This window comes from Carassius carassius, chromosome 14, assembly GCF_963082965.1.
Source record: "Carassius carassius chromosome 14, fCarCar2.1, whole genome shotgun sequence".
Classification (NCBI taxonomy): Eukaryota; Metazoa; Chordata; class Actinopteri; order Cypriniformes; family Cyprinidae; genus Carassius; species Carassius carassius.
Window position 1 is genome coordinate 12,804,234 of NC_081768.1, and position 25,067 is coordinate 12,829,300.

The following is a 25,067-nucleotide window of genomic DNA, read 5'->3' on the forward strand; positions in this document are numbered from 1 at the left end:
TTTTTCTTTCTTTCTTTCTTTCTTTCTTTCTATCTATCATAAGTCCATAAAAAATGTATACTATAAAAATGTCATAATATTTTCTTATTGAGCCAATCATATTCAGACCCACATATTTTATTGTTTAATATGACATAATGGGAAATTGTCATGACTTCAGTTTCATGTTCACTCTGTTTCATCATTAACAATCAATATGATATGGATATATTGGTCTGTACTGGATATTTAATTGTAGACAATCATTTCTGCCAATTTTTTTTTTCTTTTTTTTTATGAAATGTTGCCATCATCTAGTGCTAACTTAAAGTGACAGCACTACACAACGACAAAGATTTAACCCTTTAGGCTTCTTAAAGGAATACTTTACTGTAAAGTGAAAATTTGCTAAAATAAAAAAATTATATATATATATATTCAACCTTATTCCATCCAAGATGTAGATGATTTTGTATTGGAACGAATTTAGTGAAACTTTGGTGAACCATTATATCACTTGCTTGCCAAATTTTCATTTTTGGATGAACTAAAAAAATAAAAATAAATTAATGTCCTACAACGAGCCTATAGGGAATATATTTATTGAGTCTTTCTCATGAAAAACAATCAAATATTCATCCAATAATGAATAGCTATGCATATTTCGTACTGTAAATGACAATGCCGTGATGCCGAAATCAAGCATGACAACACTGAATCGACATTGACACAATTTATTGATTTAAGTTTTAGCCCATAATTAGTATTTAAGACTAAATAGTATTGAATTTTAATATCACTCATAACATGAAAATAATTATCAGTACTGGCCTGAATTCCATCCCTATGGAAAATTTGCTTTCAACAACCTTTACCTCTGAAGTAGAAAGCAAAATTCTTCAGTTTTTCTTTTTCAAACAAACATTTACAGATGTCACATGAATTTCTTTTTATGCATATCTTATTAATTGTATTAAAAAATGGACACCAGGAATGACACTGCAGTTGCCTAAAAAACAACTTAAGGATAAAGTGTTTAAAATTTAATAATACCTCATAAAAGTAAGAACATCTTAGGAAATCTGACTATAAATTTGGTCAATGGCAATTAAAAGCTACAAAATAAATTAGATGTTTTGTTTATGCTGACATTTTCTTTAAAGTTAAACTATATAGATATAGAACTTTCCACCAGTGACCCAAACATTTATGCATAATGAGACATAAAACAGCATATACCCTGATTAAACGAAGCACACCGACGAGCACAAAGCCTAATATATGAAATATATGAAGATATGTAAAATCTCAACTTCAGCCACTGACCTGGATGCAGATTTACACCACTACACCATCCAGAAAGTCCCTGCAACATACAGAAGCGTCTTGAGAACATGAGTGTTACTCAGACAGCAGGCAGATCCCTCCAAAAGGCTTCAGATGTCAGTGGGATCAAACTACAGGGCAGTTAATCCAAGCTTGGACCAATCTGTGTGCATATGGAGGGCCGCTCTATTGCCTCCCTGCAAGCATTTTACACGACTCAACACGACAACAAAGCTGAAGAAAATACAAATATTACCCTACGGCCATGCAAATAAACTTGACTAGGCAGCAGTCAAGATTATGTATTCATTAATAATTTTTAAAGAGTAGTTTTAAATCACATCCAGCTTTGTCCAGTAAAAAAAAAGTTTATTTCACCACTAGGTGGTACTCTAACTACTCACAGGAAAGGCCGAATATACTTTTGTGACCATTTTACTGATTACCCGAGGGTTGTTATTTATTCGTTATTGTGAGACTTATGTATAATCTCCAATTACTATTACGAAATTAAAACAAAAATAAAAAAACTTACACTTAGCACATATTTATTTAATCTCTATTAAGTTTCTTATCTATACAAAAACACAGATGGGTTTAATGGAGCCGCTTAGTAAAATGACACTGTAGTAGAGGGCTGTGCCTGTGCAAATGAAGATTTGACATGCAAATAGTAGAGTTGCATAATGGTTTACAAAGCAAATCTGTTTTGTGATATATTATTGCCATGTGAGCAGTGAGACACATTCTCAAGCACCCAGACACCGTATATATGCACACAGTTGACCTGCTACTCTGAATATTTCTAATTAAGAGAAAAAGAACGGTGATGTACATCTACAGACAGTGAAGAGTTATGAACCTTGCATGTGTCCATCAAATTAAACTATTTCTTAAGTTACATGGAATCCAACACATAATATAATGTTAACTTCACTTCACATTTATTGTATTAGACAATTATTACACTTTATACAGAATTCAAAGACACAACTCTTAAAACTGAGATCCCAAATATTAAAAAATATAAAAAGAAGAAAATGTTATTTTATAAGCATTTTGCCAGCTGTGGCTAACTATCTTCAAGCTTTACTGAGACGAAACTTCTGAAGCGGGGATCAAAGCTTCCTTGATATCAAAGGCATCAATGATTTCCTGCAAGACACAGATCATAGATACAAGTTATTTCATGTCAAGAAAAGACTTTTCCATGCTTAATAAGTATGATCTGAACATAGCAAAGTGGTAAACAAAATAGTCTTAAATAGCTGTTAAAGATACAAGCCTTGGGTAATCCTGAGAACAAAACTATTTCTATATTATCACCTCAATTAGAATCCAGAAAACATTTCTTTCCAACCCCAAACATCTACAGTCTTAACGTGCTCACCCTCCAGCTTTCCTGGTTGATGGAGATGACACACTGATGTCGGACGACAGCTCCACCAGGCTCCATCTCACCTTCCTCTACTGGAGCTATAATACACCCATAATTCATTTAATCTCTAAGTACATTCAAACAAACTCAATCAAACGGTGACCTGTGGATTTGATCTCACCTATACAAGGAAGCCCATCTGTATCCATGTACATTCTCACCAGACCATCCTGAGGGAAATATTTCATTCATTATTGTGAGACTAATGTTTAATCTCCAAAGCTGTTGTTTCTTCTTAACTTACCCTTATGAGAAAAGATGTGTGGAAGATGTTCTCCACAGTCCGGGAGAAGGAGTTGGGGTCAATGACGAACTCGTAATATGAAATGGGTTCCTCAGCTGTATCAGAAAAATCATTTTTAATGGGATTTAAAATAGTCTGTTTTGCTTAACTGTGATATGTTATTTTATTTTTATTTTAACGTGCTTACAGTCATCAGCAAAGTATCTTTGCAGACATCCAAGAATTCTTTCAACCTCTTTCTCTGTTGCCTCCTGGTGAGATTCTTCCATTTTCTTCAGCTGTGTTGACAAGATATTTTCTTAATTTCTTAAAATCACACAGATTATCAAGAATATTGATTGATATTAGCATTTTAATGAGCACACCTGGGTGGGCATTATTCGTTTAGCCTCTTTGCTGGGGACTTTCTTTTGTCTTTCAACTCTCTGCCGTGGCGGAGGAGGCTCTGCCAAAAATGAGCCCAACCTTGAATTAAACAAAAATAGCAAAGGTTGTAAAGTAAGCTGCACACTGTATTCGTAATCTCTCCTTAATCAGGCTGTAAGTATTGTTTTTGTAAGATATAAAACAGATTAATAGCCATTTTAATCAAACTGATTCAGAGGTTTAGTGTTAAGTAAAAGTTTATCCAATAAATATCATGAAAAAATATATTCACTCATTACACAAGCTTACACTACAGTTCAAAATTTTGGAGCAGTCAAGTTTTTTGTAGTGTTCCTGAAAAGTTTCTTATGCTTAATTAGCTGCTTAATATTTTTGTGGAAACTGTTATACATTTTTTTCAGGAAATGGAAAGCTCAAAAGAACAGAATTTATTTGACAGAAACCATTTGAAACATTATAAAAGTCTTTACTGTCACTTTTTATCAATTTAATGTGTCTTTGCTGAGAAAAAAAATAATGAACATTTCTGAGAAATAACACAAATTTAACTTTGAACTGATTCACTTACATCAACAGTTTTAACTGATTCAAGATCCTTTACTACAGAAGTGGGCCACCAATACATTAGTTCAATATTTCAGTACATGGGGCGAGAAGAGAACAACAAAACCAGCCAAATAAACTTAATTGCAAAAAATAATAGCAAAATAATCACAAAACGTTTTGCAATTACCTGCAAAATAATTTCAATGTGAATTTCCAATATATCCCCTTGTCTTAAACACTCAACCTAATTACCTAATCGCCTTCAGTTTCATTTACTACAGACATACTCACATGTAGTGGAATGAGGGGGCTGTTTTAAAGCAGTACTCAGATCTCTTTGCAAGCCTTTGCCAGGCTCCTTGTGGTAAATATCCCTCTAAGTTCCCATTCTGACCACTTTCATCCTCCAAACGATTCAGACCCATAAAGGACAACTAGAATGATCAATATGAAAAATCAATCAAGAAAAAAAAAATCATTACACAGTGAATCTGAACATAATTTTCTCCTAAATACAAGATCTGGGCTGTGTTTGTCAAAGGCATTGTAAGCTTAGTTATCAAAGAGAACACTGGTGGCAATGGTTCATTGATCTACTTAAAGGTAGACAAAACAATATATGAAAAGCACTTGTGATCACAGTGTCGGACTGAGAGAAGAGAACGCTCAATTTGAGTGCTTTCAAATATCAACATGATTTGGCAAAATTCACTTAGTGCACCTTTAAGCCTGGAATAAACGAAATGATTTTTGCCCCCATTTCCCGACGGTTTACAGTCTGGAGAAGTCAGAAAGTCCGAGCCAGTCTGCATATTTGAGTTGACAGATTCCATAGAAAAATCGCATAGAGTATGATGGTCACGGACTCAGATTTTTTAGTTTCAGATTTTGATTTGAACCATCCAGACGTTTATCAAACATGTTGTAGTGTATGATGGACAGTTTTCCTTCGTCACCATTTCAAAAGACGGTAATGATGCCTTGTGTTTTAAAAATCTGTTCATTTTTTTCAGTCATGTAGTGTATTCCAGGCTTTAGGCTTACGATGCTTTTAGAAAAATTCAGGTCTGGCCTATCTTTTCACAGTAACATACCAGATGTTCTGAAAATGCAGATGGGTCAAACGCAGAGCCTTCAGCATGCAGCTGGCTGGCCTTTTCCTTCCCTAGATCAGTGGCTAGCACCAGGAGTTGAGCATCCAGTGCTGCTTCACGAGCCTGCCTCACTGAAAATAGACACAGGCCATAAAAAACCAGCAGGAGATGATCATGAAGACATAATACATAGAAAATGAAATGCATGTGTGCAATGCTTTGCAAGGCCATGCATCCTACTAATTGACTGAACTGCATTAGTTCTGTAGGTAGGTACCAGAATATTTAGTGTAGAAAAATAATACCATTGGCAAATAGTTTGTTGGCCTCTTCTAAAACATCAGTGAGTTTATTGTTAGCAGGGTTCAGCATGTCCTCGCGATTTTCTGTATACAAAAAAAGCATACACACAACAATATACTTACAATGCTTTATAACTGAAACAGCAAACTGTATCATTGAAGCCAACTTTAACATTATTAAAACTCACGCTGGACTTGATTGATCAGATCCCTGTACTTGCTCCTGATCTCTCTCCTGCGTGTTGGATCATCATCTTCCTCACTAATACCCGAGGGTCCCGCACCAATATCATCTTCATCACCCATATCCCCAGGTCTCTCTGGCCGGTTCCGTCCACCCAATCCATTTGATGTTCCTGCTGACTCTTCTTGATTACCTCTAGACTTTCTCCTCGAATCAGACATCTTCAATGTTTCTGCTTGATTTTCTATTCAGAGAGACACATATGTCTGAATAACAGGATTACAGAAACTTAAAATACCTAGATCTATAAAGTCTGATTATGTGGTAACAAGCACTGCAATGAGAGGTGCACACTGGGAAGTGTTTTAAAAAGTTACGTATAGTGTCACCCAAGTATTTAAAGATAACATAACATAATAAAATAAAGCAAAATATGCAGCACAATGTATTAAAGTTTCACATAGCACAGTTTCCTGCTAATCACACGGTTAGTAAAAACAGTATTTTACTGGTACACAAACAGATTTTACTGAGACTTTTTTTTTAAATAGAGTTTATTTTCAAAACAATACCATCCTGTGTGCAAGCAATCTATGAAAATATAACTGCTGAGACATTGTATTTACACAAATAGTTCCTGACAGTGATCATGTTTGCGATCCACTGCAGTTGAGCTACAAATGCGATGAGACATCGGAAAATAAAAACAGCGAATAATTAATAAACACTGATGTACAAAAACGAGCAAATTACAATGTATTATCAAAACTTACAAACTTCAAAAACTGCAGGGTTCACGTCTGTCATTTGCATCAACGATGAAATCTTCGCGGGAGAAGAAGGAAGTGTGTTTACTGGCCTCACGTCATTTCCGACGCATTCTATGACAAAACCTGTAACTTTAGTATCATTATTGTATTTTATATTATTTTATTTATTAGTTCTTCCCCTGGTTTATAATTTTTATACTATGTGTACAATATTGTTTAAGCATTAACAATTGCTATTTATGAACTACATCTTTTGTCCGGTTTGTCACTCACATAATCTCACATCCTTATGGTAGTTGTAGTCCTTATTAAGCGACTTGTCAGCAATTTACCTTAAAAACACACACAGTATGTAATCTAAGTTGTTAAACAAACTGAAAGTGTTGTTAACCAAGGAACTTAATTTACCAATACATCGAAAAACAGTCTAAAACACAAAGGAAATTTCTAAATGAATCTATGGCGAAATAGCCTCCCTTGTTAGTCTACAAATTGACGTCATGACTGAGCGGTACAGATTATGTTTTTCCAGAATAAAAGCTTATTTGCGAGTTTGTATTTTTCAAATAATTATAAATATATTTATGTAATTGTTGTGCATTTAGCTGTAAATTTATGAAAATTTGTATTTATGTAACGTTAGAAGTTGTGTCTGATATAATAGGTTTAGAGATCAGAGTAATGAATTAAATCCCTCCTTCCAACAGAGAAAAAAAAAAAAAAACACCTAAAAATACCGAATAGGGTGTGTTTCAAAACTCAGTAAGCTGCTACCTAGAGAACATTTTCTGGCTGTTACTGTGGCGAGCGTTGTTGCACAAACTGCGCGCTTCCTTGGGTATTTTGAAACACAGCCATCAGAATCCGGAAATTAACAAACTCGTGATGTCAGGAGGAGTGGGAGAGAAAGGACAAATGTACGTGTATTTCCTAGGATTTCTGGACTGTAGAGATATGACATCGTCATATTATGTAGTTAACGCGTGAAACGAGCACTGGACATGTTTCAGGGAGACTGGATGATCGCTGGTCCAAACTGAAAGTGTTTTCACGCGCATCGTGTGCTTCCTATTCCAGATCGACTTTTCAGCAAACATGACGCGACTCTCGTTAGAACAAGTGACTGATTTCGGCGATTTCACGAAAGGAAAGGATCTAAAAGAGTTTTTCAAGCAGGGATACTCAAGCACCTCATCTCAAAACTTCCTGTCTGATGTTCGTCTGAGTCCAGATGGACGTCACATTCATGTCATTGTGCGTCAGCCCAAGAGTGGTCTTATGACACATGACAAATATCAGCGACCTCATCTCATGCAATGTCAGAAACACAATGATTTAGTGCTATCTGGAAATGTGCCTGTAGTGGATGTCATTTATGTTCCTCAAAGCAAACCAGAAGATGGAGCCTCTGTGCTTGGAGTAATATTTGAGAATGGAAGAGTGGAATTCTGGAAATTCCTAGAGTGCAGATCAGGCTGGAATTTACTCCAGACTGCGGATCTGTGTAACAGCCCTCGTGCTAAGGTCAGTTCTGTGTGCATTTGCCAGAATTTCATTATATGGTGTGAGGAGCGACCACCATCTGAGAACTCCGATAGTGTATGCAGCAACTTCAGGTTCTGCATCTGCAAAAAGACTGTAGAAGTTAATGAGGGAGGTGTCAATTTAGGAAACATGAAAATTGCATTGCACAATAATCCTCGATACACAACTGTCAGTTCTGGGGATTTTGTCTATCTGATCCCAGACATGAGGGAAAACTCTTCCATTGGTGTTTCAAAAGTGTTTCTTGCATGGTCTCCTGAACATGACACCTTTAACATGCATAGTGCCTGTAGTTGCACACTTATGAAAAGCTCAAGCAAGGAATCTGACTTCAAGAGACTTGTTACAGACTGCATTGGCCTTTTATCCACCATAAATCCTCCTGATATCTGTGGATTCTCTCCTACTGGATGTGGAGACCTCCTTCTTCTTCTTAGCACTGGTTGGGTATGCATTATGAAGAGGGATGGCAGTCTTAGCCACATATACAAACTTCCTGATAATTGCTTAAGTGCTAGTGGGACCCAAAATAGCCTGAAGATATATAACGAAATCCTGGCACTAACAATAGGCCGGACCCTCTTCTTAATCGACACCAAATGTGGTCTGGAATTAGAAAGAATAAGTCTGACAACAGAAGGTCTTCTCTTCATAAACACTTTGGACAGTCACTCTCCACAAATGTTGTCAGAAACCGGGCTGTTTGTGGTCACGCAAAAACCAAAGCCCTCTCCAACACTTTCTGAAGACTCAAATGCACTCTTAGTTGAGACTGTCTTTGAGGAGGCATGCAAATACTATCAGCAAAGAAGTTTAAGTAGCACGCAGCTCACGGTGGAGAAGCTCAAAAAAGGTGGGATGTTTCAAGCACCCATATCGCTGGCTGCCATCCTCAGGGATTACCTCAGCAACCAGAAGACCAAACCTGGCGAGAAACATTCCACAGGTCAAGAAAGGCTCATGAGCTCACTCGAATCAGAGCTTAGGAGTCTCGTTTTGTTGGAGGACGTCAAAACGTCAATGGTGAATGCTTCAGAGAAAGATCTAGAGAACTATTGTGAAAGCTTGGTGCAGCAGGAGATCTGCCGGCTGCTTAGCGGTGAGCTAGAGAGGGAGAATCTTCAGTATCTAAACAGCATCTTCAATCTCTTTCCCACTTACTTCTGGCATGCCATGCAAGCGGTTCTGCATCTGAGGTGCAACGGTGAGGGTTTGTTGTCGTCAAAAGCTCCTGCTGAGTTATGGAAAATCATCCTCAGCCCTGTGCAACCCACAGCAAACTTTGCTCACTGCAATGGTCAGCAGAAACACACTACAGTGCCTGTTTTTGAGCTCTTGTGCCAATCTATCTTCAAATTCCAGCCCAGCTGGCTCCCCAGGTTTCTCGAACTGGCACAACAACAATCTGGTGGGTCCTCTAAGTCTTCGTGGGGTTACAGCATGAAGGAGAGCTCTGAGAGCTTGCCACTCTATAAACGGGCTTTGACTGTGCTCCCTTGCAAAAGGACCTACCAACACCTGGAAGTGGAGCTGCTTTTGTGCAGCGAGCGGCCTAAAGCTATAATGCAAGCGTTGCGGATTCTCATCAAGCAAAGCCAGTGGGAACGTGTTGCGCAAGTCGCTGAAAGGTTCTGCCGACAGAGCCCGCTTCTGAACAAAGAGATTTTCATTGCTCTGCTGTGCGAAGTGTCCCAACATAGAGACTTGGACCCTTATTTGGACCTGCTATGGACTCTTTGTCCAGAGGACATGACTGTGACGAGCATACTTAATATTGTATTGAAAAACCTGCCTGATTCAACGCAGAACTCTGGTCCTTTCGAGGCTCATGGCAGCCAGGTCACCATCGGGCTTTTGAAACCACTGCTCAGAAAAGTTCTCCAAAGGGAGACCAAACCGAACCAAAGGTACGCAGATATCCTTCAGTCACCCACAGTTCCTCCACTCACTCCTCCACGTCAACCGAAGGGACTGTTCAGAGATGCTGAGCAGCAGGAAACCAAGCAGAGGACTTCCTCTGGATCTCAAGTGACATCTCAAGCCAAGCTGCTCTGACTTTCCCACTCTCAAATCATGTCTGACCCTTCCCATAGACTGTTATTAAAATTGTCTTAGAGGTACAGGTAAACCCAAAATGAAATTCTATCATCATATGCTCATGTTTATGTTATTCCAAACCTGCATGACTTTCTTCTTTGGATAGATTCTAATAAACAATTTAACAGATTTTATCTATACAATAAAAAACAATTTCATTGAAAACAATCTTTGAACCCCAATGACTTTCAAGGCATTGCCTGTATTTTGTGTTCTACAAAACAAAGTAAGCCATACTGGTTTGGAACAACATGAGGGTGAATAATTAATTACACAATTTCATTTTGGCATAACATGTTCTAAACATAATTACAGAGCTTCGGATCGAACAATATTCCATTAACTATTAAGACTGTAAAGTTATAACTTGCAATGCACAGATGTTCAGCTACTGCTTAATTATTCCTAATATAGAATGTAATATATGTTGTTTTTATGTTTACTAGGTTTGCTGAATTTCATCTAATGTGTTTTGGTGTCTTTTAAACTGTTTTCTATTTCTTAATTTTCAGTTGTCTTTTTTATAGCCACCTTATAAAGGTATGTTGTTATCATGATCCTAATGCAAGGTCAGAGATGACTACACATTCTCTACATTTCATGCTCTCATTTATTGTATAAACTCTTAGAATAACAATGTCTTTTTTTCTGTTGACACTACAGTTTTGTCATCATATGCTGGCGTAATTTTTATTTTAAGAAAATCATGTGGAAGATGTTTGCTGAGAACTGTGTTAGTTATTAAAAGAAATGTACAGTAATATAAAATGTAATGTGCGTACTGATGCATTGGACATTTTAGATTTGGTCATTTCATGTTTTCATGCCTTATATATTTCTTGAATTGCTCTTGTGTTTATTGCTATCGCAGGGATTATAACACTGATAAAAGCAATTAAATATGACTTGTATATTGCTGCCACTCCTTTTCAAGTCTCTTACTGAGCTGAAGTGTCACAGCCGTCATTAATGATTTCTGGTTTTGTGGTCAGAGAGGGGAATTCTGATGTGTTTCCAAAGCAAAGCTTCATAAACTCACTAGGTCTGTACAGCTCCACCCTCTGCATTCCTACTGAGCTCAGCAGCAGCATTCACATCACTGCTTTAAATTCAATTAAACTCAATTATAGAGTGACCAGCTTCAAACTCAATCACATCCGACAGGCTCGTGTTGCCCTGAATTGACTCGTCATAGCTAATTGTATTTGGAGAGCTGGAACACTTCTGTTTTCTCTGTGATGCAAGTGTTTACTAAGTATTGGTTCGACGGAGTATTCTGCAAAATGTATTAGAAATTTTCTTTTTTGATCTAAAGTTAATAACTAAGACACACAAAAAAATACATTTAAAAACAATTAGTAAAAATGTCTGGAAAAAGTGAATTGTTTGACACTCATACTGGCCTGTTTGAATAACTGCGCTTTCTAGAGACATGGGACAAAACATTCATTAAAAAGAAAAAAACAGTGTGAATCTACAATTTTCATAGTCATGAAAATAAAGAAAACTCTTTGAATGAGAAGGTGTGTCCAAACCTTTGGTCTGTACTGTATATATAATTAATCATTTGGCAGCCCTAATATATATATATTAGGGCTGCCAAATGATTAATCACATGTCTATTAAGTATCTCTGGTATTTACTAATCTGAATTTTAGCGTTAGCTCTAATATCGAGAAATGGGCTATATACTTTTTTTAAATTAACATTTTTCATGCTGTATGATCTCAGTATTTTTTGAAAAAGTCTCTCTCTCTCTAAGCAGCACAGATATGTGTGGAATGTGTGCGCCACTGCTCTAGTGCTTCATCCTGATTGGCACACTGTTGTAAAGGCAGTTATACCATGAGGCCTCAGTCACAGGATGCAGGGTTACTGGGGGGAGGGTTTCTCGATGGGTCATCTGGACAGACTTGGCAAGCAATTCTTTACACCAAACAAACAGGTTCAGCATGATAGTGTCAGCACCTTTTATTATGATTGTAATTAATACATGACATAAGATAGAAATGTTAAACAGGCCTCAGACCACAACACTTCAAAAAGAGGCAACTTCTTGCTGGTTTATACAATCACAGTCTCCACAGTAACTTATGAGCTAATTTCATTATTAGGACAATCTAATAGAAAGGTTTTTTTATATAAAATGTATGCCAGCAGTATATCTACAACAGCATACCCATATTTCTTATTGAAAAATGGCATAAATAAATTTCAATGCCTACAGGACCACGTAAAGTGCGTTCTAAAGCTTTAACTCCCATTAATGCCTTACAATACAAAAACATATTACAGTTGTAACAGTAAAGTTGTGCTTTTCATTTAAATATCAAGTGCTAAAATAATTTGATCCAAAGTGAATTTATGATACAATCTACGGCACTAAAAACAAAGAAAGGGGTACTAAGAAACTAAACATTGTCTATACTTGTCAATTAATTGATCTGTGGGTCAGTGTTTATAACTTATATATATCATTTTTATGTATGTGCTCATGTAAAATGTGGTTGTTTGCCATTTCCCAATAATTCAGGTTTGAGGTGGGCCTTTGGGAAAGGATTCATCATGAAGTTATTGTTCCTTTAAAGAGAGAAATCAGAAGGAAACCATTTGAATTGATTCATGACAGTAGGTAAACAGTAGACTTTTTCATGATCTGCTTCCACATTTAAAAAGCAAATAAGATTATTTACTCATAAGCATCTGAATACTTCATCCTGCGGTAGTACTTGGCCAGTTTAACTGAGAAAATGATGCTGGGGATCAGGAACATCATACACCAGCCCAAACTCAACCAAAAGGCATTCTGGAGAACAGACAGGATATTATGTTTTATTAGATGGGAACCATGTGCACTTACAAATCTCTCAGCACTGTAATATGGAAAAAGAAGCAGCTAGAGCTGATGATGGATTCTTACCAAAGATTCTACCAAGTGTTTACAGACGAGCTCCTCTGCTCTGTCTACTGCTTCAGCTGCAGGCCCACAACGACCCACCTTCTCTGTGATCTGACACAGAGTGCAACACCATAGTATTAATAATTCACCAATAACATAGACAGCACCTTGAATACAAATAAAGATATAAACAATACCGTTTGATTTGCCCAGTAAAGAAATGTCTGAAAGATTTTTATCTGACAGTCAATGAATGCCCTGCTTTCCTGCAGAAAAGAAGCATACAGTTACTATAAAATGCACAGTAGATTTTTTCATCACTGCAATACAGTAATCATCCTGACAGATAATTTATCTAAATATAGCTTTGATTTTGCAACACTCACAGTTTTCACTATTTGTGATATGTTGTAGTTCAGGACGTCTTGAGCATAGCCAACTTCTTTGAAAACATTTTCTATAGCTGCCTATAAAACGAATAAAGAGAAGAAATTTGAAGATACTGTTAGTGCATTTTTAATTAGGGCCATAAAGAATTAAGATGATTCTTTTTTTATTATTTAAACCATTTTAATTTAATTTACTTTCCCCTGGTTTCACAGACAGGGCTTAAGACTAGTCCTAGACTAAAATGTAAGTCTGAGCTGTTTCCACTGAAATAAACTTGCACTGACTGATCTTAAAAATATATCAGTGCCTTTTTAGTTTTAAGATGCACATCGGTAATGTTTTTTTTCTAAGCATGTTTATAAAAATTACTTAAATGTCCTAATTGATCTATGGTCTAATCCTGGCTTAGTCTAAGCCCTGTCTGTGAAACTGGGCCTTTAAAACTTAATTTATCCCGGTGATGGCGAAGCTGAATTTTCAGCATCATTACTCCAGATTTTCAATGTCACATGATCCTTCAGAAATCATTCTAATATGGTGATTTGTTGCTTAAGTAAAATTGTATTATTATTATTTTTAAACATTTGTACTGCTCAATCATTTTATGGAAACCTTTTCAAGATTCTTTTATGAACAGAAAGCTCAAAAGAACAGCATTTATTTGAAACAGAAATTGTGGTATCGATATAAAAGTCTTTACTGTCACTTTTGATCAGTTTCATGCATCCTGGCTGAACAGTACTCTACGCTAGTGAATTTTGAAACAATGACAGTATTTCAAATGCTCCCTGATACCACCTGCAATAACTGCAAGTAGCAAATCATCATAATTCATGGGGTCTATAATTCTTTAAAAAATGATATACTCTAGTTTAGGCTACAGTATTATACATACGGATACTATCATGCACTTATGATGGCTAGTGTTTACTCACAGTGATTTGTGATGCTTCTACACTGAGATTCTTAACAGTGGTGTTCAGCTCCATCTGCAAAGAGGAAAAGGATGTAGATCCAAAACTAGTAAACCAAACTCATACAAACTATTCAAGAACACTTTGTGTTTAATATTTATTCATTCCTAATTATAATGTCATGTTCATTTGAAATTTAAATTCTGAGTACTGTCTTTTGTGTTGTGTCAACACACCAGCAAAGGCATAATGTTAGACATGATGTCAGTCTGGATGTCTCGCAGATCTTTTGCTTCCCCATGAAGTTCATCTTTTTTAGCTTGGTTACTCTGAAAGACACAAATAAGTGTATGTGATCCATCTCGGTCATTCAATAGAGCAGGAGGTGTTAACAAGACAATTAAACAAAAGTAACTTTCACCTGTTTGCCAGCCAAGACATCCAGACTTTCTGCTACTGAGCTCAGATCAGTCCCTGACAAGTCATTAATCTGAAATAAAAAATTTTTTTATACATTTTGAAATATATTCATATAAATATATTCTCAATAATTACTTCCTCATATTTTGACCATTTTGCCAGAAATATATTTTCAATATAAATATATTTATATTGTCCATAATATATTTTAAAGAATACATTTTGCATATATATATATATATATATACAGTATATATATAAACACAAAACGTGGGCACAGGTATATTTTCTCAATATTCTGATTTGTTTTTGTCCTATCCTAACAAACCATACATCAATGGAAAGCTTATTTATTCCGTTTTCAGATGATGTATAAATGTGAAAATAAAAAACCCTTATGACTGGTTTTGTGGTCCTGGATCACATATATGTGTAATGCTATGATCACTATTTATTTATTTATTTTTGACCATATGAATAATGCTCATGTGTACCCGTTAATAAATTATACGTCATTTGATTTCACAAACAGTATATGCTAATGTCCTTTTGAGAAAGAAGTACATTGTGTACCTGCTGAATAATGTTGCTGAAGTTCATACTACTGGTCCTGCTGGAGAAGTTGTTTAGCTGGGACTTTACCTCTGGACTGAGGATGGTGATGTTTGCTATGTTGATTTGTAAACCATTAAAGGTCTGATCAATCTCATTAGTGTACTGTTTAGAGAATCAGCCATTAGTGTCCAATAAGTGATGCATCAATCATAAGAAAGTAAAGAACGAGTTATAATATCTCACCTGTGAAACATCTAATTTACTATTTAGGTCAAAGATGTCATTCAGATGAAATGTGGTCCACAACGGCATATTCTTCTGACAGTCACTAAAAATGATGAAATGTGAATTTATTGATTTATATTGGATGTAAATAATGTAAATATGATAGCCATCCATCATGCTGTCCTGCGTGTGACATACCTGTACACATTTACAATATTCAGGTTTGTTTTCAGATTCAGGGCCGTGGACAGGTTCATACCTGGAATCAGCCCTGGAGTGTCAATAAGCTATGAAACACAATATGATAATTAAATATACTGTTAATGCTTGATGCAAACACTTCCATTTACTGAAAACTAGTTACTAGTCAAGGTCACACGATCAAACACAATGAGTCAGTGTTGCTGGAAATACCTGGATGAGTTCCTTGTTTTGCCATGGTTTACAGATCAGGGTATAGGTATTTCCTCCCACTATGAAAAGTATCAACACAACTAACATGAAGATCCAGGAGACCAGGAAGCTGAAACCTACTCCTCTAAAATGGCACAAGAGGAAGTAATTACTGCACATACAGTTTTACACCACTGTTACACAAGCACAAATCCAAAGGGGAATTTATACTCACGCCATGAAAAATATTCCTCCACAATTAGATGTGCGAGAACGTTCAGAGGGATTGTCTTTAGGATTTAGTCCAGCTACACCCAGCAGCAGACCCAGAAAGTTACAGATCACCACCAGCAAAATCACACAGCTCAGGACCAAACCAACAGCCCGACTATTAAAAAAAATAATAATAATAATAATTGGAGATTGTTATAAAAATACATTGTATTTGAACACATAGAATCATGGTTAATTAGAACAAGATGTGTTCAAGTACCTGATTTGACTTGATCTCTCTATGTAAGGGGAATTATCTTTGATCAATTTCTGCACATCCGTTATGTTTGCTGAGATAGTGTTCAAAACATCAAGAGGAAGGTCTTTGGTCACACCTGAGATCTTGGTTTTTAGTGTTTCAAGCTGCAATAGAGCCACTGTAAAAGACACAAGGCACACCATCACTTAACAACTAGACTGATCAGTAACTTCAAGTACATCACACTACTTAACCCTTAAGTGAACAAACATTTGAGAATTAAGATAATCCGATCAAACGATTCCCCAGAAAGAAGACTCATTAAGGGCACTTAACAACACAAACTTACCCTGCACACTTAGTCTGGTCTCATTTTTCACCTTTGCTGGAATGCTGTCAAAAAAGTCTCTCCCCTGGGATTCAAACATGTATAATGAATATCATTAATTCGCAATGATTAAATATATATGTAGGACACGGAAGTTATGAATGTTTTCTTTTTCTGAATTTTTCTGAATTAACTTTTTACCCAGCAAAGATTACATGTATAATTACACAAAAATGTATAGTCTTACCAAAAATAATAAAACAAATTAAATCTAAGATATTAAGCAACACTGTTTTCAAAATTGATAATACTAAGACCACCGAACACCAAATCAATGGTAGTTTATAGAGAGAGGGGGAGGGGTGGAGAGGGAGAGGGAGAGGGAGAGGGAGAGGGCGAGGGAGAGGGAGAGAGAATACACTGAAGTGAAATTCTATAGCTGTGAAATAGGGCACTAACCTTATTTGCCTGTCCAATGACATCAGCATTTATAGCCTTGTCTACAGAAGATCTCAGGTCGTCTTGATCAGGAAACTACCAAATTGTGAGACAGAGAAAGCACATACAAAGGTTTTTTTCATTATAAACTATATTTTAAACATAAAAACATTATTTTTTTTGTATGTCTCCTTTTGCTTTCATGACAGCAGCACTCTAGAATGAACTCCTCACATTAAAGTCACTAGAGAAAATGAGTAGTTTTCATACAGTCATCTGAACCCCATTATTAAACTACTTATAGGACTGTATTCTGGATGTTCGTGATTTGAAGTATACTTTTCAAAAATACTATTCATCTTATATGGGCTAAATATTTTAATGTGGAAAAAATACTAATTGCATCTTTAATATTTATTATAAATATTTTATATGAGTATAATTATTTAAAAATGATTAATAAACCTATATTTTCAGTGTGGTATCAGACGCCATTGTACTGTAAGTTTCAAGCAGAGCACCATATTTAACACTAGAGGGCAGTACTAGATGTGATTAAATGCACTACATGCTGGTATCTACATAAATAATGACAGTGACACATTCTTAGTTTTCTCTTAGGTTTCCAAGAGAAAATGCTTGCAAGCATTGACATGTTAACGATAACTTCTTGTGTTACTCCTTATTGTTTGCGCCTTTGTTGCCATCTCCCTGCTTTCCTTCAGTAACAGGGTTTGAGCCATTGTGTGCACAGGTAACTGGTAATACAACCTGGCCCTCTGTACTTCTAGAGGAATGCTATGTAATAGTCATGTAATCTAAGCCAAAACATTGTTTTGTGGGTCTTATATGTTTCCTCCAGAAGATTGATGCAGAATTCATTCTGCTCCAATCACTAACCTGAGACAACCACAACCACAAATCGTCTAGATCTTAAAAGAAAGGGCGAATGATTGTATAATGAACCACCCACATTTTTGCAGGTATTTGCAGGTATTTTAATGCTCAACCTGAAACTACCACAAAGCCTAAAGTGGAATCAGGATATAATCAGGACTCCACATGCACCGCTGAACAGCCATAACATAATTCCCCAATGAGCTGTTCACTGGTTTAATCCCCAGGACAGCTATGGTTTAGCTTACGTCAAGGCTTCCTTCCAGTGATAGTTTGTTCAGTTCTGGCAGCTGGGAAGTGCAGTTTACACAGTCTGGCATATGCAAAGTGTTGTTAATCCGCTGTCTTACAGCAGATAAATTAGCTTTCAGCACATCCACCTTTGGTTTCAACAGCTCCAAGGTTTTATTAAGCTTCAGCAGTTCATTGCTGGTGCTGTTTATCACTGTAACATACATAAAGAACAAAATGGATTTAAAAACAATGGATTCATTAATGCTGCAGAGGTCAGTCGACAAGCAAAGGTTTGATCACAGAGCAAGTTTCCCAAAGAAAGGGGCTGCTTTATCACTTGAAGGGTAAATGCATACATACCTTGGGCTATTTCAGTAATGGAGTTGAACGCTGGGTCGAGGGGACCTTTAAGACCATTTTGGATTAATTTACCAAGCAAAGGCCCTGTTTCTATTAGACAAACATGCAGGAATTCAGTGTGAGATTAAAAGAAAAACAAATGGATCAAAAAAGAAATAAAATTTATATTGTGACTACCATTTTTAGATAACTATAATAAATGTTACAAAAAGGAAAATGTTTTTCCCTCATGCATTTCAAATTTGAGTGCAATCTTGTCACTTTTAATGGTTCTGCCTCCATTCATTTGTGATCCTTGTCTTAAAAGATACAAAACAGACGTACCATTTACATTGCTTTTGACGGCATCCACAGTCGCATAGCTCTCATTCTTAACTTGATCGATTTGCTGTTGAGGAATAAAAAGTTATTTCAATTTTCTCTTATGTATCAGCTATATTCAGTTTAATTCAATATTGTTATAATATGATTCCATTTTAGCTGTTGATATAAATCAACCTTGCATAGAGTTTAAACATAAGACTCCAAAAGATTTCTATTTTAAATAAGTGATGTTCTTTTAATATTTCTATTTATTACAATTATTTAATAAACAATTGAATTATTTTTATTATTAATTTTAAATTTAATTTAAATTTATTAAGAATCCTGAAATAAATCACGGCTTTCACAGAAATATTAAGCAGCACAACTGTTTTTAACACTGATAATAATTAGAAATGTTTCTCAAGACTGGAAAAATCCAGCTTGTATCACAGGAAAAAATTACATTTTAAAATAATATAGTAAATAGTTATTTTACATTGTAATATTTCAAAATCATTGTTTTTGCTGTCTTTTCTGATCAAAACTAAAAAATAAATAAGTAAATAAACATTTGAAACACACTGGGTTTTAGGGTGCTTTCACACTAGCACTTTTGGTGCGCACCCGGGTTCGATTGATGTCAGAGTTCGGTTCGTTTGGATGATGTGAACGCTGTCTTCCGTACTCAGATGCCCACCCGCGAACCGTAACAGAGTCCGCTTAAAAACGGTGGTCTGGGGTATGCTTCATGTGAACTCTCGTACGGTTTGCTGCTTATGTGAACGCAATCGTACCAAATCGCGGAAGTGAACCACTGTTAATGACAAATTATTTGATGAAAATGTGTGTTTGTGTGTGTGTTTCACTCGCTTTCCTGATGAGCGTGACTGACGCGCTGCAAGCAGAGAGCTGTACATCTCATTTATGTTCGCCTTCAACGTTCTTTAGAGCATTTTCAGTACATTCGTAAGACAGACGCAAATGCCGTTATGTACCGAAGCTTTATAAATAAAACGAATAGTTCAAAAACGTAATACATAAAAGTGCAGAGAGTAATGTTATGCATTTGCCGCCTTCTCCTGCGCTGTCGTTACCAAGCAGCTGGCTTGATGATGCAAGCGAACCGTGGTACGGACTCAAATATTATAATATGAACACAGTCCAGCGAGGGCAGGGGGAGGGAGGAGCAACCGAACTCGGATTCGGACCAGGCAAGTGAACCAAGTGTGAAAGCACCCTTAATCTCACTTAATCTCTCTATATGGTATACCTTAGGAATAGTGTTAAGATAGCTTTTGACATTCTCCAAGACGTCAGTGAGTTCTGTGGGGCTGCGCATAACAGTCTCTGAAGTGATTGTACTGCTCAGGAACATGCAAACATTCCCTGCCCTGCATAGCAATTCATACTAATTAAGCTAAATATAAAATGTCAAAAATATCGTTACAGTAACATTACACTCCAACCAGTGCTCACAGAATTAGTACAGTGATGAGAAATGTGGCCAAGTAAAAGCTTCTTCGCTTGCAGTGGATGTTCGTTGTATGCTTCTGCTCCATGCGGCCCCCGCAGTTACCACAGCAACGACAGCAGGCAAAGATTAGGCCAATTAGAGGCATCAGGACAATGTAGATGATCCCAATGGCCACGCAGACCAGGAAACCTATCTCATATACCAAAACCTGGTCAAAAGTGAAAGAAGATAGACAGGTTGGTTGCTGAGGGTATAGCTAAATTAAGCAGTAAAGATGAGGTAGGTTTAAAAAAAACACTCTTGATGACATTATATGTGTACTTATGCGTGTCAATATATGTTCAGCTCAACTGTGTATCCAAAACATGTCTGACGCTGTGTAATCAGATCAGCCAGTCGAAACTGGCAAATGAGTCAGTGTTTATACAACAAAATATTGGTGTTGGCATGATTCACTTATTATAAAAAAACCTGAGAAACTTGTCCTAGAACACACACACACATGTGTCAATTTATATATGTCTGTATTAAATAAGTATATAAAATGTTTGTGTGTGTGTGTGTGTGTGTGTGTGTGTGTGTACATTCTTCTTCATAGAAAAGTAAAATATTGCAAATCTATGATCGAGGTGCAATTGATTATCATAGCATTCATTTACATGCAGATGTGATATACCTCTTTAACCCTCTCCTGGCTGAAATCCTTATCTTTTATCATTCTAATCAGCAGATCTACAGGAAAAACATACCAAGAAGACATTATACATATTCTTTTTAATATTCATTTACACAACATAAAATAACATTATAACCAGTGTCACATCATTCTACTAGTTCTAAAAAAGTCTCAGAGGTTAACGGCGATGAAGTGGCCAAACAGCCATTGATGACAGCAAGTAGGTATAACAGCAAAAAAAAGGCTAAGTAGAAAGGTAGACTATACACAATACTCTATTGATGGGTGATGTTGTCATTGTAACCTGAACAATTTCATGTGGTTTCTGTGGAATAATATTTCTGTAAAGTAATGCTTCATTCTATTGTTAGATCAAATAATAATTGTCTGCAGGAAGAGATGTATAAAACATAATAGTTCATTGTTTGGAACAATAATTACTCATTGTTAACATTTTATGAACAGCTTTAAACTTTATGAGCTCATGTGATATGAGAAGTAATTTTCTTTTGTCATACAATGAATTCGCGGGTGATAATTAACTTAAAAATTTGCTTTTCCATTTGTGATGCAGACTGCAACTATACAGACTGCTTGATTAGTAGGACAATAAACATATTTTTGTGGTAAACAAAGCTCTTGGAAAGGGGAGGGGAGATGATTCAAATCTCATGGACATTTGCATAGTTATTTGCGCAGTGGTTTTGCTTCTGAAAATTAACTGAGTACATTTATCCCAACTGAATAAGCACCATCTAACCATGTGCACAACAATCCCAGCCTAATAACATTCGCTAATGAGTCTAATACAGCCATTACTGTCTCAGATCAAGTTAGAATCATCTGTGCCATATAACATGTTGTTTTTGCGGAGATAAAACCATTTGTAACCAAACTGCTAATGGCAAAGTACTTAATAGTAAAAGAACATGTTTGTACTGAATAGACCCTTGTCAAAAACAGAAATCTACATCACAATAACTCACCTTTAGGGAATGGTTTGGGCTGGACAGATCCCAGGAATGAATGTACAATTGGAGACATAAAGGCACTGTTGAAGGTCAGCTTGGTTGGTATTTCATATGAAGTTTGTAGCTCTGTTCTGTTGGTCTCGATAGGACAGGACGGTTGACCGCTTACAAATGTCCAGAGAAACAGTGGCAAAATGCCACAACAAAAAACTCCTTTCATTCTGAACCTCATGTTCATCAGTCAGTGGGTATTTAGGTCATGTCTCGATTCTTATGAGCATCAAACTTCACCTATGGCGTGATAAATTTCAATAATTATTTGGGTCTTCTTTAGAACATACAATCACCGTAAGACTTTAATTACAGCAATTATTGAGATAATTAGAGAAAGAGGAACTTAAGAGAAGAGCTACTTTCGTCCTAAAACGCACCTTTCTGACTAAAATATAAATACAAAAACACAGTCAGGAATGAAAACGCTCTGAAAGCTACAAAAAGTAATTTTAGATAAATAAAATCATCTTGCAGTTCTATTGTACAATTTCTTACCTATTAACACAGACTGAAGCAAAACTCGATATTTTTGACAGTGCGTCAGACCAAATTAAATCAACAGGTTGGAATGACATTAAACATATCTGCGTTAAGCAGATACTGTACTGAACTGTTTACCTAAAACAGTAACCTGAGAACTAAGTACGAAAAGGAGAAACTAGAAAGACAGCACTTTTACCGCTAAGGGCAAAGTCATAAACAACACCACAAAAGTAGCTACCTGTTTTACATTTAAAGTCCTTCAGCTATTGTTGAGCATGTTCCTCTTAGTTCAGTTCAAATGAGACTAAAATCCGCTCATAGATGTCAACACTGAAGTTTAGCTGCACTGAGTGAAGCAATGAACGGGTGAATTGGCAGTTAAAGAATGAAAGACTGGGACAAACTGAAATGGGAGGGAGAGAAAGAGGGAGGCTCTTATAAAGACTGGTCAGTTTTCAGAAAGCAATCTATTTAAAACTGAGGGTGACCACATATTTTTCTATTGCTGTTGTTTCTAAAACAATCTACGGAGAACTTTGGCAACTGAATAGCCATTGGCTAATACATTTTTTATTTACAGTGTGTGTTAAAAATTAAATGTCAGATGTATGTTGATCAATTGCATATGTTTGTTTAGAGGGGATTTTGTGAGTGGCCAAAAAAACTACATAAAAAAGATTGATTTATTGTATGTGCAAAAGTGGAGCCCCAGCTGCATAGGTAAAGTCAAGTGGGTAACAGATTCAAGTGAAACACATTTGGATGCTTAATTAATCAGTTAAGCTGACCAATCAAATTAGACATTCTTAACAAAGTGGCTGGGCAACATTGATTAAAATAGAGAGGAAACCAACCACTGTAGTGCCAAGGAGTCCGACAATGCCAAGAGGAAAGTAGATATTTCAGCCCATCAGTCTGGGGAAGGCTATAAGACTATCTCCAAGAGATTCCAATCCCTCCCTAGAGGTAGAAGCCCATCGAAACTATCATCAAGAAGCACCTGAAAAATAATAAATGAGGTAAAGGCCAACCCACACATCACCTAGAGAGTTGCAGACCTCTCTGGCAGCATCTGAGGTAAATGTGCATGTCTACAATCAGAAGATAATTAAACCGACATGACATTTATGGGAGGTTTGCTAGAAGCCTCTGCTCTCAAAAGAGAACAAAGCTGCCCATTTCAATTTTGCCAGGGAGCATTTGCACAAACCAGAAGCCTTTTGGAAGATTCTTTGGACCGAGGCATACAAAATAGATTTTATTTGGTCATAATCAAAGCCGACATGTTTGGAGAGAAGACAACACTGAATTCCAGGAACCTCCTCCAAACACCTGCAAACCCACCAAGGAATGGCTTAAAAGAAAGAAGGTCTCAATCCAATTGAAATGTTGTGGCTAGACCTGAAGCGGGTGGTACATGCCAGTTCTGCAAAGAGGAGTGGTCAGTGGTTACAGAAGATGTTTGGTTGAAGTAATTGATGCAAAAGGAGGTGCCGCAAGCTACTAAATAAAAGGCTTCACATACTTCTGCACAAGTCAAACTTCCAGTTTTCGTGAGTTTAACCCCTTTTGTTCAATAAATAATGAAAATTATCCTTTTGTGTGTCCAACAACTTTTCAAGCAGCATTGTATAATACATTTGTAAAATGGCACAGTTTAAATATCTGAAAGTACACTCTTAACATCTGTCAGTCAAGCAGTGTAATATGATAATCAAGTATTATTTAATGATATAACTTTAGTAATTAGAATTAAAACTTGATAACCATTTATGAATGCATATTAGTCAGCAGAAGTGAGGGAAAAAATTACGTTTGAAATATTGACTATTTATCTCAAATAGATTTAATACACCCCCTGGAGCCGTGTGAGGGATGTTTTATTGCTGTTGCACACATTTATTTCACATCTTCTGAACTGTTGACAACCAACACCCAGAGGCGGCCTTACCTATGTTTCACCCGTTTCAATTGAAACGGGCCCCGCCCTCCAAGGGGGCCCCCAACAGAACAGGAAAATCCCATTCATTTTCTCCCTAGGATATTGATTTTCAGACATAATGTCTAAAGTGGTCTCCAACACGTCGCTCGCGAGAGTAGCTCGTGACCTGATTGGAGGTAGCTCGAGGGCCGTTCAATATCGCGTCTTTTGCACGCTCAAGTTCATTATTTCAAATAATTGAAGCGACGCGCTCATTTTTTTTCCAGGCGCAACAAGTCAACATGAAGGATGGGGGTGCACCCAAACTACGGGTGTTTTTTCTAAATAAATCTTCTAGCAGAGCTACAGCAAAGCGTTTTTCGGTGGTGGAAATCCATTAGCTATTAAAACTTCTCTGTCGTTGTGGAGAGCGCATGGTGCATAGCAACGACAGACGCCACGGGAACCGAATTTTACTATTAATAATAAAAGATAAGCTAATAATGTGCATTGTAAATGTCAGTATTTTGTCTTTTTTTGAATCATTCTTTCTATAAAAATGATTTAAAGGCTGAAATATGCGAGGTTTATCTTTTTATAAAAACTTTTTTGTCAAAACTTTATTTGAACGTGTACATGTTAGATAACATGTTGCAAGACACTCCTTTCAAATTTGGCCATTATTGTTAATGTTACTATTTTAATGTTCATGTAAACAAAAAGTGCATATTGATGGTAAGTTTAT

At 36.4% G+C, this 25,067-nt stretch overlaps 3 protein-coding genes across 4 annotated transcripts; 1 reads left to right on the plus strand and 2 right to left on the minus strand.

The window, feature by feature from the left end:
- Positions 1-2,227: 2,227 nt before the first annotated feature.
- nsmce4a (NSE4 homolog A, SMC5-SMC6 complex component) lies at positions 2,228-6,415 on the minus strand. Its single transcript, XM_059566150.1, has 11 exons — positions 6,274-6,415; positions 5,505-5,744; positions 5,320-5,400; positions 5,015-5,145; positions 4,212-4,354; positions 3,353-3,452; positions 3,175-3,265; positions 2,988-3,082; positions 2,865-2,913; positions 2,696-2,781; positions 2,228-2,460 (listed from the first exon to the last, which is right to left on the minus strand). The coding sequence occupies exons 2-11, from the start codon at positions 5,719-5,721 to the stop codon at positions 2,395-2,397; spliced, it is 1,059 nt and encodes a 352-aa protein (XP_059422133.1). The 5' UTR covers positions 5,722-5,744; positions 6,274-6,415; the 3' UTR covers positions 2,228-2,394.
- A 631-nt stretch (positions 6,416-7,046) lies between these two features.
- LOC132157028 (BLOC-2 complex member HPS6) lies at positions 7,047-10,834 on the plus strand. The gene has a single exon (XM_059566149.1). The coding sequence runs from the start codon at positions 7,366-7,368 to the stop codon at positions 9,868-9,870; it is 2,505 nt and encodes an 834-aa protein (XP_059422132.1). The 5' UTR covers positions 7,047-7,365; the 3' UTR covers positions 9,871-10,834.
- Positions 10,835-11,858: 1,024 nt separating this feature from the next.
- On the minus strand, positions 11,859-22,928 carry LOC132157030 (prominin-1-A-like). Of its 2 annotated transcripts, none has more exons than XM_059566151.1 (24): positions 22,640-22,928; positions 21,880-22,155; positions 20,894-20,949; positions 20,220-20,425; positions 20,014-20,134; positions 18,762-18,825; positions 18,438-18,527; positions 18,092-18,288; positions 16,968-17,042; positions 16,530-16,593; positions 16,202-16,358; positions 15,944-16,096; positions 15,730-15,853; positions 15,514-15,602; positions 15,334-15,418; positions 15,109-15,252; positions 14,537-14,605; positions 14,352-14,444; positions 14,137-14,190; positions 13,198-13,278; positions 13,009-13,077; positions 12,833-12,922; positions 12,606-12,718; positions 11,859-12,492 (listed from the first exon to the last, which is right to left on the minus strand). In XM_059566151.1, exons 2-24 carry the CDS (start codon positions 22,100-22,102, stop codon positions 12,405-12,407), a joined length of 2,505 nt encoding a protein of 834 aa, XP_059422134.1. In that variant the 5' UTR covers positions 22,103-22,155; positions 22,640-22,928; the 3' UTR covers positions 11,859-12,404. The 2 variants fall into 2 exon arrangements, with proteins under 2 accessions (XP_059422134.1, XP_059422135.1); XM_059566152.1 differs by lacking the exon at positions 22,640-22,928 and adding an exon at positions 22,414-22,620.
- Positions 22,929-25,067: the final 2,139 nt, after the last annotated feature.